Source organism: Typopeltis vanoorti, chromosome 1 (genome assembly GCF_054136105.1).
Source record: "Typopeltis vanoorti isolate ZY-2024b chromosome 1, IOZ_Tvanoo_1.0, whole genome shotgun sequence".
Classification (NCBI taxonomy): Eukaryota; Metazoa; Arthropoda; class Arachnida; order Uropygi; family Thelyphonidae; genus Typopeltis; species Typopeltis vanoorti.
In genome coordinates, this window is record NC_143549.1 from 110,231,854 (window position 1) to 110,253,823 (window position 21,970).

General features: G+C 34.8%; 1 protein-coding gene across 3 annotated transcripts in view; it reads right to left on the reverse strand.

The window, feature by feature from the left end:
- The window catches only part of LOC150110309 (dynein axonemal heavy chain 12-like), a 213,866-nt gene that overhangs the window by 55,118 nt on the left and 136,778 nt on the right, over positions 1-21,970 (reverse strand). For all 3 annotated transcript variants that reach the window (XM_090392772.1, XM_090392764.1, XM_090392781.1), the window contains one exon: positions 10,015-10,146. In XM_090392772.1, coding sequence (XP_090248898.1) covers positions 10,015-10,146 — 132 coding nt within the window. The remainder of the gene's footprint in view (positions 1-10,014; positions 10,147-21,970) is intronic.

Consider the following 21,970-nt stretch of genomic DNA (forward strand, 5'->3'; position numbering starts at 1 on the left):
GTAGCAATATAAATCAGGAGCTGCAAAAAATAAATAAAAACATTGTGGGCAGAATATAAAGAAAAAGTAATCAGCATATTCATGAGCAGCATAAAGTGCAAGCAAGCAGGGTGATTAGCATGGTAAGAAAGACTAAATCAGATTATAAGAGAAAATTAGCTAAGTACGGAAAATAAATCCAAAAGTTTCTTTGCAATAGTAAGAGAAAGAATGACTATGTAAAAATGATTTTATTCAATGCTGATGGAAGGAAGGTGACAGAAGCAAAAGAAACAGTTGAGTTACTGAGTGATCACTTTGCAAAGGTGTATCATTCAGATGGAGATTCTGGATTTACCGATATGACAGAGACTGATTTCAGGAATGATATAGATGAATTGGAGGTGCTCAGCATATTGGAAAATAATGATGTGAATACAGCAGTGGGAATGGATGGAATGCTGACTTGTGTGCTACAAGAATGTGCAACTTTGTCAAGAACGAAGAATACTGCAGTGGAATAAACAATAAATTACACAATAACTACAGTAATTAACTCCAATGAAATGAAATTGTTTATAGTCATGCCATTGGTACCTTTAAATATTGTAGAGGAATGAGTTACATTAGATCACTACATACTTATTCATAACTTATTTTTAATGGTAATACAACACCAAACCAACTAAATTATAAAAAAATTTTTTATTAACTGACTTATATTTCATGTTACGATTGACCTTTATTAATGAGTAAGTGAAACAATTCAAATTGTAACCAATGGAAGATCTAAAGTCCCAATTCGGTGCAGTGTAATGTTGAAAAATAATATCATCATCAAATTACTGACGTGTACCCTCAAGGGGTGTATAGGATACGATAGTACTACACGAAAAATTTACATCATTACTAACTTCCTATCTACAATTTTCCTCCAAATCAGTCTGTTACTTATCAAGACTCCAACATTATCAGATCTTATATTTCTATTATCTAAGGCAATTTGTACAGTATCAATCCACCTATATCTTGGTCTTCCTCTGTATTGTTTTCCTGCCAACCTGGCAGAGAACACTTGTTTTGCTAATATTTCCTCGCCCAGTTTGTTTAAGTGACCATACCAGCCGAGATTAGTTCTGCTAACATATTCCTGGATGCTTACAATGTCAAGTTCTTTCCTAATATTTTCGTTTTTAATATCATATTGCCATTGATGCCATCTGTTCATGCCTCTAATCTTTCTCAGGACTCTCATATCTGCGGTCTCTAGTCTTTGGTCAAGTGTTTTACTTCTAACCATTAAGTTAAGACTGGTTTGAACAATGTCTTGTACACAGCTAATTTAGTGTTCTGACTAATTTCTCTCTTATTCCATATGAATTTATTCAATTGACTTTTTACCATACCAGCTTTGTTGATTCTGTTGTCTATTTCCATATTTAATTTACCATCTTCACTAAAAATCGTGCCTAAGTAGCTGAAATGTTTTACTTGTTCCACAGGTTCCCCGTTCACAACACAGTTGACATTTTCAACAATTTTACCTATTTTCATCGACTTTGTCTTTTTAATGCTGACCTTCATTCCATATTTATTACAACAGTTATTCAATTTAGTCAGGGAATCTTGCAAACTTGTAGCGGATTTATTTAGAAGTATAACATCATCCGCATAAAGCAAAGAGCTGACATTAACATCTCCAATTCTGATATCATGTTTAATACCACTTTCCTTCATAATGTGATTAACATAGATAATGAATAACAGAGGGAAGAATTTACATGCTTGTCTCACACCAGATTTAACATTAAACCATCTTCCTGCACTTCCTTCAATTCTAACTGCTGACATACAACTCAAGTATTGCTTGATATAATGCCCCATTGACACCATATAACTGTAGCGTATTGCATAGCTTCTCTCTTGGCACCTTGTCATATTCCTTTTCCAGAACGACAAAACTTAAATACAGATCTTTGTTATATTTCTGTTTGCTTTCTCAACTATTTGTCATAAAATGAAGATCCGACCCTGACAGCCTCTATTTGGCCCGAATCCAGCTTGTTATTCACCAAACTTTTCTTCCACATTTCTTCTCAACTGTTTCTTAAGTATACTTGCATAGATCTTCCCAGGAACACTCAGTAGGGAAATACCTCTGTAATTCTCACATTCAGTTTATTTCCCTTTTTATATATGGGTACTATTAGAGCTCTACTCCAATCATCGGGAATTCGTCCCTCTGTCCAGGCTTTCTGAACTATGCAGTGCAGCCACTGTGAGTATTGTGGTAACTTTATACCACCATACTTCAGCATTTCTGGTCGAATATCACCTACTCCTGCTGCCTTTCCACATTTCAAGCCTTTGATGGTTTTTTCTACTTCAAGTATGTATTCATGAATGTATGCCTGTTGAGAGTTTTTTTTACCACTGTGCTATCGCTGCTTGCTTCATTTAGCAATTTTTCAAAGTAATTACTCCATACTTCAAGGATATTTTTTCCCCCAAAAAAATTTCACCTTTATCATTTCTAACTCCTTTTACAGCACTCTTTCCTCCATTTCTAAGCTTCTTCAACAACCTCCAGAATATCTTACCACCTTCTTGATGTTTATTTTCTATGTTCTTGCCAAAGTCCTCCCATGACTTTTGATTAACTAGTTTTACACAATGTTTCACTTTCTTACATTTGTCTCTGTATTCTCTAAGAGCAAAAGCTGATTTATTTGCCAGGAACTTTTGATATGCTTTCTTCTTTTCCTTCACTGCCTCTTGAACTTTCTGTGTCCACCATGGAGTTCTGATTTTTCTATCCTTGCAGACTACCTCACCACATGCCTCTCTGGCTGAATCAATCAGGGTTTACTTCAAGGCTTGCCACTGAATCTCCAAGGTTTGGTTCCTGTTCTCAAACTCTTTCATTTTTTCTTCAATAATCTTTGTGTATTTTAGTCTACAGTTCGCATCTGAGAGCTGCTCAACTTTTATTTGCTTTAAAACTTACTTACATGTTATTCTTTTCAATACGAAATTCAATTTTATCCTGCTCAAGACTAAATAGTGATCACTTCCAATTTCAAATCCTCTGTACACTCTGGCGTCCTGCACCAGGATGAAAACATCACTATCAACAATAACATAGTCAATGAGACTTTTCTCATTACTTGCTTCTTCTCACCATGTGAATTTGTGCACAAATAACCAGTCCATGTCCTGAGCAAAAATCCAACAGGTATTTGCCATTATTATTAGCTTTGCTCTTTTCTCCAAATTTTCCCAAAATATTTTTGTATGTCTGACAATCATTTCCTACTCTGCTATTTAGATCCCCAACAATGACCAACTTTTCCTTTTTCATTGTGTCAGTTGCTTTTTCTAAAGCATCAAAAAATTCCTCCATTTCTACCTTAGTAGAACCTTCTGTGGGATCATAGGCACAAATAAGTCTCATTGTCCAATTCTCCATTCTGATATTTGTCCACATCACTCTACTTGAGACTGCCTGCCATTCAAGAAGATTAGCCTCGTATTTTGTGTTATATACTATGGTTACTCCTTCTTTTCCTTGATTGTCATTTCCTGAATATAACATTTTGAATTTATTGTTCAGAAAGATCTCACCAGTTTTTGTCTTTTTTATTTCAGTCACCCCTATTATGTCGATCTGGTACTTATCTAATTCTTCAGCTAGCTCCATTTCTTTGCCATTCAGGCTTCTTATGTTGATAGTACCGATCTTTAACTCTGGTGGTGTTGAGTTGGGGTGTGTTTTCAGATTTGTTCCAGTAGCTGACTTTTTGCTGTTCGCTCTGGTTCCCTGGTGAAAACAAAGGGGACTTGTTTAACCAGGTGATGCCCCAGCTGGCATGAAATTTTGTCATGTTGTACCATCATTTTGTATACTGGTTTAAGCCAATAAGAATACAATTTGGTTGGCTAAATCCCAAATTGCCAGCCCATCCTCGTTCATTCAGTATCCTAGATACCCAATAGGGTGCTCCACGAGAAGGTGAGGATTGGACATTAGGTCAGAAGCCCTGGTCGGTTCTCTGCATTCCTTTAAGGGCTATGTGGATGTCTCCTCTCAGTTATACACCTTTGACCCTTAAGCACCCCTGAAAAAAAAAACAATATATATATATATATATATATATATATATATATATATATATATATATATATATATATATATTATAGCTATGTATGAATCGATCTGAAGATAACAGTCTTCCAAATTTTGGGAGACTTATCTTCAGATCTAATTTATCTATTGACCAAATTTTGGTCAATCAACGCAACCATACTTGTTCAGGTTAGGAGAATGCTTCACAGTCATAGTCGACTCTAAAACTTTTTCTGATGTAATAAATTCCATCAAGCATTGGTTTTTTTTCATCCAATCCTTGTGAGGGCATGTCCAAGGCATGATCTGCCAGTCCAGACTTGCCATAATAATGGTAGCCAATGCATTTTTTTGTTCTACAAAGCAGATGTTTACAAAATATTTACCAGAGCTACATATTAGTGGGGTTTAGAAAGTTTTGATAAATACTTAGAACAAAAATGATATTAAAGAAACTGATATAAATACAAGAAAGAAGATACGAGGATATAACGACATAAGTTACCTTCATAACTCTGCTACTAGTATGTTCTTTCTTTTATTAATATCAGTTGCTTTAATATCATTTTTGTTCTAGGTGTTTATCAGAACTTTCCAGATCCCACTCGTCCTATGCCTTGGAGAACAAAAAAAAACATTTACTATTATTATTGTGTAAAGTCTGGACTGGCAGACCATGCTTTGGACATATTCTCACACAGGATTAGATAAAAGAAAACCAACATGCTTTATGGAATTCAAACAAAAGGTAACAAAAGAATCCAAAGTGTGTTGTCCATGGAGCCAAATGGCAAACACATCATCAACAAAACGTAACCAGAGTAAGGGCTTGTATGTTCCGATAAAGACCTAGAAGAAAAATTAAATTAAAGCAACTGATATAACCGCAAGAAAGAACATGGGAGGATATAAAAATATAAGAACATAAATTACCTTCATAACTCTGCTACTAGTTTGTTCTTTCTTCTATTTATATCAGTTGCTTTAATATCATTTTTGTTCTAGGTCTTTATCAGAACTTTCCAGACCCCCCCCCCTCCCTCAAACATCCTTACTGTGGTTATGTTTTGTTGATGATGTGTTTCCCATTTAGCTCCATGGAAAAGACACTTTGAATTCTTTTATTACCCACCTACACAGCCGACACCCCAAAATTCTCTTCTCAGTAGAAAAGAATCTAATAATTGTTTGCCTCTTCTTGACACGTTAGTCACATGGCTTTCAGATGGTTCACTGTCTTTTTCCCTTTGTAGAAAGCCAACACACACACACACACACACACACACACACACACACACACACACACACACACACACACACACACACACACACACACACACACACAAAAGATATCATCTACATAAACATTCACATCATCATCTGAGCCCAACAATATGGTATTCTAAAACACTTATACACAGAGTGCAATTTGTTCTAATGATGCAGCTCTTTCAACTGAACTTAAATATCTTTGCCATACTTTCCTGGCCAATGGCTACAGGTCCTACAAAATAAGTAATTACTTTCGGAATGGAAGAGAGCTAAATTCATCAAAATCATTATATATACCATAATAGAATGGGGGAGTTAAATTATATTATATTATTATTATATGAAAGATTACATCATGACTAACTTCCTATTGACAATTTTCCTCCAAATTAATCTTTCTATATTTTGATCTTTTGTGGACTTCTTACTGTATCAAAACATTTATTTCTTGTTTTATCCAAGCCATCCTAGCATAAAACTTGTTTTGCTAACCTTTCCTATCCCATTCTATTTAAGCAACATAATCATACCACCTGAGATTAGCTCAGGTGGTATGGTTATGTAACTGCATCAAATAATTTATAAGTTTTCGATAATAAAAGTGAAATTTTGAATATCATAAATTAAGAAATTATTTTGATATTGTATCAGACTGCAAAAGATATCTCAGTATTTCTATCATCATCAAATTCCTGACATGTACCATATGATAGTACTACATGTAAAATTTACATCATTACTAACTTCCTATCTACAATTTTCCTCCAAATCAGTATGTTACTTGTCAAGACTCCAACATTATCAGATCTTATATTTCTATCATCTAAGGCACTTTGTACCGTATCAATCCACCTATATCTTAGTCTTCCTCTGGGTCGTTTCCCTGCCAACCTGGCAGAGAACACTTGTTTTGCTAATCTTTCCTCGCCTATTCTGTTTAAGTGACCATACCACCTGAGATTAGCTCTGCTAATGCATTCCTGGTTGTTGACAATGTCAAGTTCTTTCCTAATATCCTTGTTTTTATATGATATTGCCATTGATGCCATCTGTTCATGCCTCTAATCTTTCTCAGGACTCTCATATCCGCAGTCTCTAGTCTTTGGTCAAGTGTTTTACTTCTGACCCAGCTCTCAGATCCATAAGTTAAAACTGGTTTGAACACTGTCTTGTATACAGCTAATTTAGTGTTTCGACTAATTTCTCTCTTATTGCATATGAATTTATTCAATTGACTGCCTACCATACTAGCCTTGTTGATTCTGCTGTCTATTTCCATATTTAATTTACCATCTTCACTAAAAATCGTGCCTAAGTAGCTGAAATGTTTTACTTGTTCCACAGGTTTCCCATTCACAACACAGTTGACATTTTCAACAATTCTACCTATTTTCATTGTCTTTGTCTTTTTTAATGCTAACCTTCATACCATATCTATTACAACAGTTATACAATTTGGTCAGGGAATCTTGCAAACTTGTAGCAGATTTATTTAGAAGTATAACATCGTCTGCATAATGCAAAGAGTTGACATTAACATCTCCAATTCTGATATCATGTTTAATACCACTTTCCTTCATAATGTGATCCATATAGATAATGAATAACAGAGGGGATAATGTACATCCTTGTCTCACACCAGATTTAACATTAAACCATCTTCCTGTACTTCCTTCAATTCTAACTGCTGACTTACAACTCAAATAAAGACTAAATATTGCTTGATATAATGCCCCATCAACACCATATAACTCTAGCGTATTGAATAGCTTCTCTCTTGGCACCTTGTCATATGCTTTTTCCAAATCGACAAAACTTAAATACAGATCTCTGTTATATTCCTATGTTTTCTCAACTGTTTGTCATAAAGTAAAGATCTGATCCTGACAGCTTCTATTTGGCCTGAATCCAGCTTGTTCTTCACCAAGCTTTTTTTCCACAATTCTTCTCAACCATTTCTCAAGTATACTTGCATAGATCTTGCCAGGAACACTCAGTAGGGAAATACCTCTGTAATTCTCACATTCAGTTTTATTTCCCTTTTTATATATGGGTACTATTAGTGCTCTACTCCAATCATCGGAAATTCGTACCTCTGTCCAGGCTTTCTGAACTATGCAGTGCAGCCATTGTAAGACTTTTATACCACCATACTTCAACATTTCTGGTCGAATATCATCTAATCCTGCTGCCTTTCCACATTTCAAGCCTTTGATAGCTTTTTATACTTCAAGTATGGATATGTATTCCTGACTGTATGCCTGTTGAGTGTTTTTTACCACTGTGCTCTCACTGCTTGTTTCATTTAGCAATTTTTCAAAGTAATTACTCCATACTTCAAGGATATCTTTTTCTCCTGTTTTCATGTCACCTTTATCATCTCTAACTCCTTTACAGCACTCTTTCCTCCATTTCTAAGCTTGTTCAACAACCTCCAGAATATCTTACCACCTTCTTGATATTTATTTTCTATGTTCTTGCCAAAGTCTCCCATGACTTTTGTTTAGCTAGTTTTACACGTTTCGCTTTCTTACATTTGTCCCTGTATTCTCTATGAATAAAAACTGACTTATTTGCCATGAACTTTTGATATGCTTTCTTCTTTTCCTTCACTGCCTCTTTAACTTCCTGTGTCCACCATGGAGTTCAGCATTTCTATTTAGGATATAACTGAAAACAAAACAAGACATTGCTGATGTATTATGCATTACCACTTGAGGCGCTTTAGTGTGACTTCTGAAGAAGTGGGTCTTTCTTTCTCAGTAGCACAGAGTAATCTAAGCTTTTAGCCTTTACCTCCAGCTGAGAAGATTATTGTCTAGTATTTCTAAGACAAATGTTATTTCCAACATCAGTAAAAGTCTTCATATTTGGAATTTTTTAAGAAAAAAATAAAAACTAAATAATACTACTGAACTTTCTTTTTTGTTGCATACATGTAAACAGTTTTTATATGGTGAAAATATAGAATAGAATTTCTCAACCTTAGAATAACATCAACAGATGAACAAATGATTGTAGATTACAAACAAAGAGTATGTTACGGAATTAGAAGTATCTGCTTCGGCAGATACAACAATATTATTGGCTTGCTTCATTTATCAAAGTAAAATGAGATAATACATACTAAATACTGCCTGTGAAAACTTTCAAACCAATAGAAAATTAGATAGTTATTTATAATTCAGTTCCAGGAGTTCCATTCTGAAATAAAACATCTACTGAACAAAAAAATTTGGTAAGACATAAAAAATAAAAATAAATACTTACAGAAATGCCAACATTTTTTCTTTGATTTGTAAAGCCTTAGATTAAGTTTTGAATTTAATTACCTCAGTGTGAATTAACAGTGTGAAATAAAATTGCTAAACTACACATTCACTGTTTTTAGCAATCAACAATTTGATGATTTACAAACAATGTCCAAATGCCACTTCGTAATAGCATTTAAGCTGGATATACTTGCGAACCTCACATCCTAACTGGTGAATGCGTGCTGCACTTAAAAAAAAAAAAGAAAGTCGGTAGTGTAAGGGCACCCCTTGTAATACGACATCCTGGGCGAACTCCTGGCTTGTCTAGCGCTTCTCCTATCTCTATATTACACATAGCAAAAAACAACTTGCAGTTTTTGTTAAATGTTATTAAAAGTCGCAGTATTTATTACAATATATTTAGAGCATATTCACATTTAATAAGTGCTAATATTAAAATGTGTTTTTATTTTTTTTTCTGCTCACTTCAGCATTCCTTGAAAAAGGCACCCCAATGCGACGCATCGTCTACTTACCGTATTAAGCCGGCCCTGCCTCCAACGTAAAAAGATTGAAAAAGGCTGCTTTTAATAGTGGTTTGAGGAATAATAGTAATGTTGATGAAACCAGAATCAATGTTGATTGAGTCTGGCCTCAATTACACAGAACATGTGATATTTTAAACAAAAAATCAAATCCAGATTGAAATGGAAAAAACTCTTATTAAAAGCATAGCATTTTTTGTAGAATTTCTGCAGTTATAAAGACCACACTAACCAATCCTAGGATTATTTTCCTCCCTCTTTACAAAATCAGTCCCTGATTTTTCTGTCTCCAAATACATGCTGGAGAAGTGCAGGTACATGCACTTTTTTTTTTAATCCTTATGAGAAAAGTGGGAAGTCAGTGATAATCAGCAATTAATTCTTTAATGAAAGGTGAAAGGAGAATGAATTTTTTTTTTTTTAATATATAGAATAGACCGTAAACATATCAAAATTTACCATTTTTAATTTTAAAAACTTTTCTAATACTTTTTTAAAGGATCAATCAAGAATGGATAAAATAAAACTTTTCAAAAATTATTAATAAATTAATAAAAACACAGTTTGTATTCCATAGAAAAAGTAGCACATAACTATATATATTCTAGTATCGAAACAAGGTATGTACAAAATTTTTCCACCTCTTTTATTCTGCTATAATTGCCTTCTATGCTTACCCATAATGTCCTAAAATATATATACCTTTTTTGAGTAATAATAGCCGATGTAATTAAAATAAGGGACATTCCAAAACAAAAACAGGCTAGAATAGCCGTAATTATAATAATATATATTCTATTTATTATCTTAAGCCTGATTAATTAAAGAAATCTGTTACCTATTCCATTCTACAGCTAAGTGAAGAGGATTTACTATTTGTAGCTCTCTAAGGAAAGATGAAATGTAAGGCAACTGACATGACTGAATTAGCTGCTGGAGATCCATCTTTTCTGATAACAGTTTAAGACAACTGTAAAATATTTCAGCCTAATTAGAAAATCTAATTTTAAAAATAATTAAAACACAATTCACAATTATAAACTTTTCTTGCTCAATAAAATAATTAAAACAATGCCAGTATAAAGCTTTATATTTGCAAGCTGGCTTAAGATCATGGTAGATAAGGTGCCTTATCTTCTTTAACTATTTAGTCAGTTTATATGTAGAATATTCAATGTGATCTACAATTAAGTGGAGATAGGTACCATGCTTGTAAATTCTGACAAGAGCACATATTCTGGATGATCTTGTGTGTTATATTTTGGGACTCTATTGTCTTCCAAAATGTGACTTCATTTAATAATCTGTTTATAGTATCAACATGGCTGTAGAATAAGATCACAAAAAACTTTTATTGCTTCTCTGCAATTGTGCTAATGAAAGTAGATGATTTCCAGAGAAGCAATAAAATTTTCTATTGTAATTGAAATCCATTATTGGAACACATATTGGAGCAACAGAAAAAACATGATCATCAGGAAGAATATTAAGTTCCTCTTATGTCAATGAATGAGAAGATAGATCGAGAATAATGTTGTTAACCATTGTGAATGATTTGCTATGGCAAGTAAACTGACCTCACAAACCTTTATGACCCCCCCCCACACACACACACTCTGTAAACTTATAAACTGTAGCCAGGTAAGGATTTATTATTTTCTTTTTATTTAATTTAATTTATTTTTTACATAATCTGGAAAGTCACTTCTAGAGACCAAACATGGAACTTTTTAAACCTCACATTTCCAAGATACATGGTGGTGGGCTCAAACTGGGTGATGAAATTCATTTCTCACTTAAAGACAATCACAAACAAACATTTGAGCCTGCAGCAACATTAACAAAGGAGTGGAGAAATTAAATTCTAATTACACATACTATATATATCAATTACATGAGTTCTGTGGATGATTTGTTTTGTAAGATGCAAAATCAGAATTCCAGGAAGAAGCATGATGCTGCCTTTGTATGAACTGCCTAAATTTGCATTTGAGCCTGCAGCCACATTAACAAAGGAGTGGAAAAATTAAATTCTAATTACATATACTATATATATCAATTACATGAGTTGGAGAGACTGCTTCTGGAAGATAGAAAAGTGAGTAGAGTGAGAGAGAATGAATCAGATCAAGCAGGAAGTGATGAATCAGGAGAGATTGAACAGGTGGTTATGAATGAGGAAGTGAGTGGTATGAGTATAGAAAATGATGGGTGTGCAAGAGGAGCAGGGAAATGGGGAGACTCAGGGTGGACAGGGGTACACCGTGAGAAAGGTGGATGCTGCAAGAGGAGGTGAGAGCATGTGTAGAGAGGAAAGGAATGGGATGACCTGGGATCAAGAGGAAACAGCTGGAATTGAAAAGGGTTTTAAAATGAATAAGCAGAAAGGGAAATGGCCCTAGTCGAGCATGGAGAAATCACATTGAGTGGGTGGTATCAGTGGAACTAGCTGTATATCCAGAAATGAGCTGTTGTGTTTGTATACAAATGCTAGAAGTATAAGAAACAAGGCAGACAAAATAATTGCATTAATTGCGTCTGTTCACCCAAAGATTGTCAGAATAAGTGAGGCATGGTTGGAAGAGGATGGCATCTTGACAGGAATAGAGATGAAGGGTATGATGTGTTTTGTGAGGATAGAAGGGATAAAAAGGGAGGGGAGTGCTATTGACAACAGAGAAAGAGTTATGTCCATACAAAGTAGAGATGCAAGAGGGAAATAGTGCCAGTGGTTTTGAGGCAGTATGGTGTGAGATGGAGGTCAATGGAATCAAATACTTGGTTGGATGTTGTTATAGACCAGGTAATGTGGATGGTGGTGAAAATGAAATGTATAATCAAATTAGCCAAGCAAATAAGAAAGGGGTGATCATTATGGGCAATTTTAATTATGGCAATATAGACTGAAATGATGAGATAGCAACTGGAAGTAAAGAAAATGAGTTTTCTTGAGTTTTTGAGGGATAACTACCTCAGACAGTATGTAACAGAGGGCATGCAAGGATTGAGGGTCTTGGATTTGGTCATCTCATCAGAGGATGTAATTATAAATGAGATGTCCCACCAATTGGTGAGAGTGATCATGAGGTGATTACCTGGGTGGTTGCCAGCAGTGTGAGGACCTCTGTGAGAAAAGGGTATATGTGAAACTACAAGGGGGTGAGGTGATTATGAAGAGGAGTTTTTGAGGGATTTTCAAAAACTATCTAGTAGATGCAATGTCTAAATGTATTCCAAGGATAAGAAGATTAAATAAGGTAGGTGTGCGATGGATGAATAAAGAGATTAAACATGCAATACAGAGAAAGAGGGCTTTGTGGAGGCAGCATAAAAGAAGTGGAAATAACCAATTCCATGAGGTCTACAAAGACCAGGCAAAGAGGGTGACTTGGTTGGTGAGGGTAGCTAAAGAGAGGTATGAACAGCAGTTAGCTAATGAAGCCAAAAAGAATCCTGAGGAGTTCTTTTGATATGTAGCCAGCAAAAGAAAGAATGATTATGTAAGGCTGTCTTTATACCATTTTCTCCTATCAATGTCATCCTTCCATAATCATTCTTTCTTTTGCTGGTGGAGATACTTTGTAGGCGGAGATTCAAAATGCGTGGTGGAGATACTTAATGAGCAGTTCATGAAGGTCTTTCAATCTTGTGAATGTGACTACATGGAGAGATTGAGAGCACTAGATGATGGGGAGGAGAGACTGATTGTAAGTGAGCAAGAGGTGTATGGGGAGTTGAGTAAACTAGATGTTAATAAGGCTGTGAAACTTGATAATATATCACCACTTATTCTGAAGGAATGTGGCAGGGAGTTGACACCTACCTTGACATATTTTTTTAATATGAGTCTTGCACTCGGTCGAGCTCCTAAAGAGTGGAAAGAGGGCAAGATTGTGCCACTTCATAAAGGAGGTGATCAAACTCAAGCATCAAATTATAGGCCTATCTGTGTGTCAGATGTTGTGGTTAAGTTGTTGGAGAAGTTTGTGAGAACCAGGATCCAGAGTTGGGTTGAGAACAATGGTATTATCTTTGATGGACAGCATGGATTTGCTAAAGGGAGGTCATGTTTTAGTAATCTACTTACTTATTACAATAAAGTGGCTGCTTCCTTGGACAGAGGAGAAGGATACACAGTAATATACTTAGATTTCGCAAAGGTTCTTGATAGAGTACCTCATGATAAATTGATAGTCAAATTAGAGCAGATGGGGTTGGATATTAGATTAGTGCATTGGATTGGAGACTGGCTATCTGATAGGTATCAACAAGTTGTGTATGGGGAGGAGTGATATCCAGGAAAAGGAAAGTCACTAGTGGAGTGCCTCAGGGGTCTGTTTTAGGGCCATTACTGTTTAACTTGTATATTAATGATATAGGTGAAGATTTGGATGGAGATATTCAGTTGTTTGCAGATGACGCAAAGTTGGGACAAACCATGAAGAGTAGTGAAGGTGTTGTGGCCTTGAAAAAAGACACTTGAATAAATTGAGTGATTGGGCATGGAAATGGGGATGTGAGTTCAATGTTGCAAAATGTAACATTGAAATTTGGAAAACAAAGGTGGGATGCAGAATGTATGCTTGGTGAGGATATATTGTTGGAGGTGGAAGAAATAAGAGATTTGGGGGTGGATAAGGATATGAAATTTAGGAGACACACAGCCAAACTTGTGAAGACAACACAAAGGTTTCTGGGAATGATGCGGAGGGCACTGGCGTGTAGAAGTAGGGAGATTCTTGTTCCTTTGTATAAGGTTTGATTAGGCCACACATGGATTATTGTGCCCAGATTTAGTCACCTAGTTTTCAGAAGAATGAAGAGATGTTGGAAAGGGTCCAAAGGCGACTGACTAAGGTAGTTTCTAACCTCTGGAATGTCGAGTATGAGGAAAAATTGAGAAGATGCAATTTGCAGAGTCTGGTAGACAGGAGGAAGAGGGAGATATGATAGAGACCTACAAGTTGGTAAGGGGTTGTTATAGGATCAATGCTGGAGAAGTTCTACAGAAAATAGTGGGAGATCGGGGAGAACCAGAGGTCATCCCTGGAAACTGTATAAAGAAGGTGTGAGTAAGGGAGTGAAAGGCAGGTTTTTCTCGTGCAGAGTTGTAAATGATTGGAATGCCTTGCCTAAGCGTGTAGTGTCTGCAAGGAGTTTAAATGCGTTCAAGGCACGGTATGATGAGCTGTGTGTGTGTGTGATAAAAGGACGTCCTAGATGAATCTTTGACTCCATGAGGTTTTGGGGTAATAATAATAATAAATTGTCCCCCCCCAACTCTTTCATTGTTAGTGTTCAGTACTCATTATCAAAAAATAATTATGGAGACTACTGCAATGTTTGAGTAATAACTAATTAAATCTTGGTTATTCATTATTTAAACTTTCACATCAAGGTTATCTTCTGAAGTACATGTATATATATATATATAAACAGAAGCTAAACTGCATCTCATCTGGTTTTTAAACTAGTACCACTATTATACCAAATTGTTTTTGTGCTCTGAAGATGCTGGATATAATACCAGCAAAATATCAGCAAATAAGTTAATAAACATTGTTTTCTTATCATTCTGTGTTGTCATCAATATTGCTTGTAAATGGTTGATGGTTTAACGTTAGCACAAGACAATGATCATACTGTGCCACAGTACAGCTTGTAAATGACTCATCAGCTTTGTTCCACACTGTTTTGTGATGCACGTGAATGACTCATTATTCCTTTCACTGACTCAGGTTAAATAGAGTATTACCTTCTAAGGGAGAGCAGTTTCTAATATAATGTCAGTTGCACACACTTGTTACCTTTCATACTAACTGATGCCTAATCAGAAAAGTGTAGATTTTTCAGTGCTCTGTTTTGGGATAAAAATAAAAAAATAAAAAAAAATACCTCACTAGACCAAATCAAAGGTGATTTGTCCAATACCACTTATTATCTGGCAGAGATAACTGGAGTAATGAAATCTATGACCACACGCTTTACACAACAACAAGATAAATTGCAAGAAGAATGGACACACCGAAAACAGGTAACATTCCAAAAATGGAAGCATGAAGGTAAGTATCCTGAATCAGTGGTTCTCCATTATAACTGGATGAGGAGTGTGCACTAGCAGCCCAATGTTAAAAAAGAAATCAGAGGAGTTAGCTAAGAAGCTGGGTCATGATGATTATAAACAGAATTACATAGAAGGACCTAAAGGACAACATGCCATTGTCTCTGTTAATATTGATGATGAGGGACATTTAAATATGTACATATTTCGGTATGATAATTAATTTAAATAAATAATTTGTTACTCAGAAATTTGTTACTGAAAAGGAAATAACTGAAGAAGAATTAGAAATCAGCCTGAAAGAAACAAGAAACGGAAAATCACCTGGAGAAGATAAGCTAGGTTCAGAACTATATAAATACGCAGGAACAAGATTCAAAGGAAGACTCTTATTATTTTTAAATAAAATTTACTCAACTGGTATCCCCCCAATAGAATGGAAAAAAGCAATTGTGATTCCTATCTTTAAGAAAGGTAATAGAGATGACCCTAAAAACTATAGAGGTATCAGTATACTAAATTCATGTTATAAAGTATACAGCAGAATCTTAAATAACAAACTAATGAAATATTCTGAAAACTTTATTCTAGAGGTACAAAACGGATTTAGAAAAGGACGATCATGTATAGACCCAGCCTTCTGCCTAAAATTAATAATAGAGAAAAGAAGAGAATATAATTTAGAAAGAAACACACATTGCATTTATTAACTTTGAAAAAGCATTTGACAAAGTTAAAAGAAACATAATTTAACATATTAAAAGAAAGACAAATACCAAATAATATCCTAAAAGCTGTCACAAGTATATATGAAAATAATCAAATACAAATAAGATTAAATCATGAGCTATCATATACAAGAGAGATAAAACAAGGGGTCCGAAGGGATGTCCCCTCTCAGCAACTCATTTTAATATCTACTTAAATGAAATAATAATAAAATGGAGTAAAAATTTACATCAAGGAATGAAACTTTCACCTACAGTTAACTTAAACACTCTCCTCTTTGCAGATGACCAAATAATAATTACAAATTCTGAAGATAACTTACAGAAAGCTATTTTAAATCTAAATGAGATATCCAAAGATTATAGTATGATAATATCAACGGAAAAATCAAAAACTATGGCCTTTAAAGGACAAGATCCAGCAAGAACTAAAATAGTATTAGATAACAAGATCTTAGAACAGGTGAATTCATTTAACTACCTAGGATGTATGATCACTTATGAAAATGAAAAAGATATAAACATAAAAATTGCAAAATATTTAAAAATAACAGGAGTAATTAACTCTATATTTAAACCAAACCTAGTTCAAAAACAAACCAGGCTAAAAGTATACAATACATTAGCCCTACCGGTCTTAATGTATAGAAGCGAAATCTGGACAATAAAACAAAAAGACAACAAAGATTAACAACAGCAGAAATGAAGTTTATGAGAAAAACTGCAAAGTATACCCTATTTGATCACAAAAGAAACGAAGATATTATGAAAGAATTAAACCAAGAACCAGTAATTGAAAAAATTAAAAAATATAAACATAGATGGATGGAACACGTTCAAAGAATGAAAACAGAAAGATTACCAAAACAAGCCTTAAAGTACAAGCCATTAGGAAAAAGAAAACCAGGACATCCTCTTAAACGATTCAACGATGACTTCTAAGGCCCAGAACAGGCCATACTAGGCCTAAATCCTTGATATGTATGATGATGATGATTTGTTACTCAGTAAAATGTTAGTTTGTCTTTTTATATCTTTTAAACTATTAACATGAAACTTCACATAAATGGGACAGCTGCTTAATTGGTCCAAAATGTTCTAGTCTTGATGTGTCCCAATCAACTGGAATTTACTGTGTGAGTGTGTGTGTTTTCCCTATTAAAAATGATGACCCCTGATGCACAGGACACTGAGTAAGATTATATTAAATTCAAGTAATTATTCAAAAAATGGCAGGAGTGCGTAAAATTTTTCATAATGCAAATAAAAATTCAGATTGGTAACAATTTCCTAGAAAAAATGTTATATTTTGTCTTGATAAAAAGGTTTTATGTAATAGTTTTAATATGACTGCATTGGCTTTGCATATTCACTTTTAGGCTGTACAGATGAAATACCAGAGATACCATAATTGGCTGAAATCAAGACCCTCATCCTCCTTTAGAGCATATACTGAAGCCCGAAATAGATGCAAAAAACAATCGATGCTTCCAAAACAGAGTTCAAAAGAGCAAAAAAAAAAAAAAGAAGGAAACTAGCAGATTGCCCAAATGGCAGCCAAGCCATTTGGTCTCTCACAAAAGCAATTGGACGTAACTCCTGCCCAACACTATTCCCGCCCTTATCATACCCAGATGGCTCTATTGCATCATCACCCACAGAAAAAGCCAGATGTAAATGTCCCTCAACCATTCCAGACACCACGCATGTACAATGCTCCCCCCCCCCATATCCTTTTGCCAGGATGAGATCAGAAAAATACTGAGCAAATTAGACACAAAAGTTTCCTGGACCTGATAGCATTCCCCCCAATTGTCCTCAAAGTTTGTTCACAAGAACTGGCTCCTATCCTATGTCACCTATATATACTCTCTTACTCTACTGAAATCTATCCCACAAACTGGAAATTGGCCTATATTCAGCTCATTCCCAAGAAGGGAGACAAGTCACTGTCCTATCTCACTTACCTCAGTCCTGTCAAAAGTAATGGACAAAATAATCAATTCCCAACTCTTAAACTACATTGAAGACACCCACCCAATAAACGACCGTCAGTAGGGATTCTGTCACTGCCAATCAACAGGAGATTTGCTCAACATATCACCCATCTCTGGACAAATGCCATGAAGAAGTTCGCCAGCTTTCTGTCTGTCTGGATGCACACTGTGTGTGTGTGTGTGTGTGAGATGGTGGATGGCTTCCTATTCTCTCACCATTCAGTTAATGCTGGGTTCTACAAGGTTCTGTCCTCTCACAAACCCTCTTCCTGCTATATATCAACGACCTACTTCAGTTGACCTCCAACCCAATACACAGTTTTGCAGATGACAGAACACTACACTCCTCACTTTTATTTGATAAACCTTACCCTATACAACTCACCTCAACCTACAGAACATCAACCACCACTGCCCTCAATTCTGATCTCAGAGTCATCCTCCAATGGGTTCAGATAACCTCATCAATTTCAATGCTAATAAAACCCGGTTCTGTCCTATTTCCCATAAAAAAGAACCAATTTTTCTCAGTATCCTTTTTGACGATACCCAAATTTCCAGACAGTTTGAGATCTCGCTTCTTGGAATTACCTCACATCAAACCTCTCCTGGCATAAACACATCACGGCCATTGCATCCTCAGCTTCAAAAAAACTAGGATTTCTCTTTCACTCAAGACAATACTTCACCCATGAACAACTGTTAACATTATACAAATCACTGATCTGCCCAGCTATTGAATACTGCTCCCACGTATATGGGGTGGGACCCCTAAAAGATCTCTCTCAAAATGCTTGACTCAATACAGAGGAGAGCAATTAGACTTAATGACCCATCTCTTACCAATTCTCTCTCCCCCACTTTTGCATAGACGTTTGGTTTCTGTAGTATGTATATTCAACAAATATTTCCATGGGAAATGCTCATCTGAAATAACATCAATAATTCCTCCACTCAGTACTAAGCTTATTGGAGCACGTACAGCTGCTGCTCAACATCCCTGTGCAGTACACCTAGAAACAAACAGAACAAGTTTCTTTTCTTCCTCCTTCATCCCTGCAACTGCTGCACTGTGGAGCAGTCTCCTAAGGAATACAATTTACAGTAATTTAAATCAAATGTAAACAAGTTCTTCCTTTCCCAACCCACTACCCATACATGGTACTAATGTACTATAGGTTGATTAACCAACCTCTTGTGTATGGGCACAACATAAAAAAATAAAATAAAATAAAATAAATTAAATTAAAATAAAAAAATTAAAAAAAATTCACTACTATAATCATTGAGTTATCTTAAGTAAAACAAGCCTATGCAGTTTTATTATAAATTATATGCTAATATCCAGTGGTGTGTTGGGACCGGCTCTCACCGGCTCATGTGAGCCAGTTGTTAAAATTTTTCAAATTTAGCGAGCTGGTTGTTAATGTTTTTAAGTCGGGTGAGCCGGTTATTAAAATTCTTTATGAAAGGATAGATGATGAATGGCGGCATATACTTTTTCTCGTAAATATTTTGAAATTGTATAATAAACACCTACATATATTATAATTATTATCAAAAATAAATGCATAAAGGAGAATTCACAAAACACAAACTCAATTTACGAACGGGAATTTGGAAACGATTTTATTTACTAAACAATGGCTGTATTCATTAAAACATAAACACGTTATCAAAACTCCCGAATTGGGTATTTGAATAAACAATAATGCCTTATTTTTCGGTGAATTTCCAAGAACTTGCAACATTGTTGCACTATTGATAAATGCAAAAATTCGTCACAACGGCTACAGTCTCTGGTCATTTGATCGACTACGAGTGGTAATATTAGTGTTACATTTTTTTTGTTCAGGATTTCATTTGATAATAGGTAAGTTGTAGGTAATATAGAAAAATTTTCTGTAATATATGTTTTTATATCGGTTTTTTCTTTTTTTTTTAATAATTAAAATAATTTTAAGCAGGGTTAGAGTTTTGCGGTTGAAAAAGCGGATAGCTGTTAGTTGAAAAAATGAAATAGAATGAAACTTCTTAAATATTAAAAGGACAAAATTTGAAGAAGCAGAAACAAAGACATCTGAAGATACCAGAGAACTTTGTGAAGAATCAAATTTTTCATAAAGCGAGCCAGTTGTTAAAAATTTACTAACACACCACTGGCTAATATAACACTCAATTATAGCCAACCTCATTCACACTGGCACAAACCCAGCCTACTGCAGTATAAAGATAACTAGCATAGAGTAACTGGATGTACAACAGTGCATTAAAATTAAATTTTTGAAAAAGATGACAATACTGCAGTTTAAAAAAGGTTGACTGTCATGATCCCGCCACAGTGCTCACAGCCCACAGTGGTTAAGGTAAAAGCAGAATGGCATGGGCAGAAAAAACAACTCTACTGTAAAACAACTGTAAAGAAGCGCAAAAACTGAATGCATTTAGGCTATTATCGACAAATGGAACTGCCACAGCTGATGATGCAATAGGGACAATATCTCAGATAACGATGGGCCACACTCTTGCACGTGTGGAAGTCCAGAGCTGATAGCCCACAGCCATCTGCTTTAAAAAGATGATCTTTGGATCAGCAAGCTAAAAACTAGAACAAGAAAAAGATATGCTAGTCTGGAAGAATGCTGGTGCATTGTTACTTTCAAATGGAAAACACCTGAGTTTGTTCTCATGGTGGCAAGAGGAATCATCTTTATTTAGACTTTTCAAATTGAAGGTAAGTTAGCTGATTTCATACAGAGCTAGCAGGGTTTCTCATTCCACATACAGCCAACCTGGTCAGAGAACATATGCAATTTGCAGACAAAAATTATGTTACAACCACCAATTGTTTTATATTAGTTTCATAACATAGTGCCATACCTGCTTGTGTGGGCATCATGGCCATTGCATCATCTAATAATGTCATATTTGTTAATTCTGAGTAGCTTAACTCCTCAAAAATTAAATTATAAATCAACTTTTTATCTACTCACAAGTCACACAAAGTTTGTTTCCCAGGATATTGTATATAATTTATTCACTTAATTCAACTCTAATCTATTAACCTACTTCAGATTTCTGTAGACCCAAACAAATACCTTTAACTTACAAAAAAACACACACATATATATACACAACATAAAATTATCAGAATATAACTACACAGGTGTCAATAAATACTTGAGTCCAATCATGCATATAACACTCTCCATTAATATTAGAGAACAAAGGCAGTTATACTGACTCAATCTAAGTAACATTAGGATTACAATGAGAATAACAAAAACAGTTACTCTGTATTTATCTCTCAGCAACAAAATTGATAGTTCCTATCCTTTATGGATAACAACTTAGCAATCTGTTCTAGTAGGAATTCAGTTCCTTGATTCTTGAATTCACTTTCATTCTTTTGAATACACAAGAACAATGCTACAGAAACTGTTCCTGCCTGTACTTTAGCAACATGGGTTAAATAAACTCTTTTCCTGTATCTTTAATACCAGAATAAGAAACACATTTCATCATTCAAATCACTTCAGTAACTAAATTGACTTTCCATATGAAAGAATCAGAGTAAACTTCCTGAAGAAACAATATCAGAACTATAACAGTTTTCACTTTTCAGACTAAGAATCTTATATGAAACCAACTCCAGTTCATGATAGATGAAACCAGAACTTTACTGGACCTGCTTCTATTTGAACTGCAAGATAATAAAATATCTTTGGCTTTTCCAAAATATCTCAGTTTATTTCAGATAAATAAATTCCATATGGACAAACAACTATAATAACTTAACTATTTTTTAACTGATTTCTTTTCAGTCTTTCATTAGTCTAAATATAGAATTTTTCCTGATTCTTTCTCTAATGAAAAACTCCTACAATGAATATTTTCCAACTTCTCTTCCAGCACACAACTAGGCAAAACATTTCTTTTTGTGTGTATATGTGCAGAGTATACCATTTTATGGGTTTCAGCACTTTGTTTGAAATGACAATAAAGCTT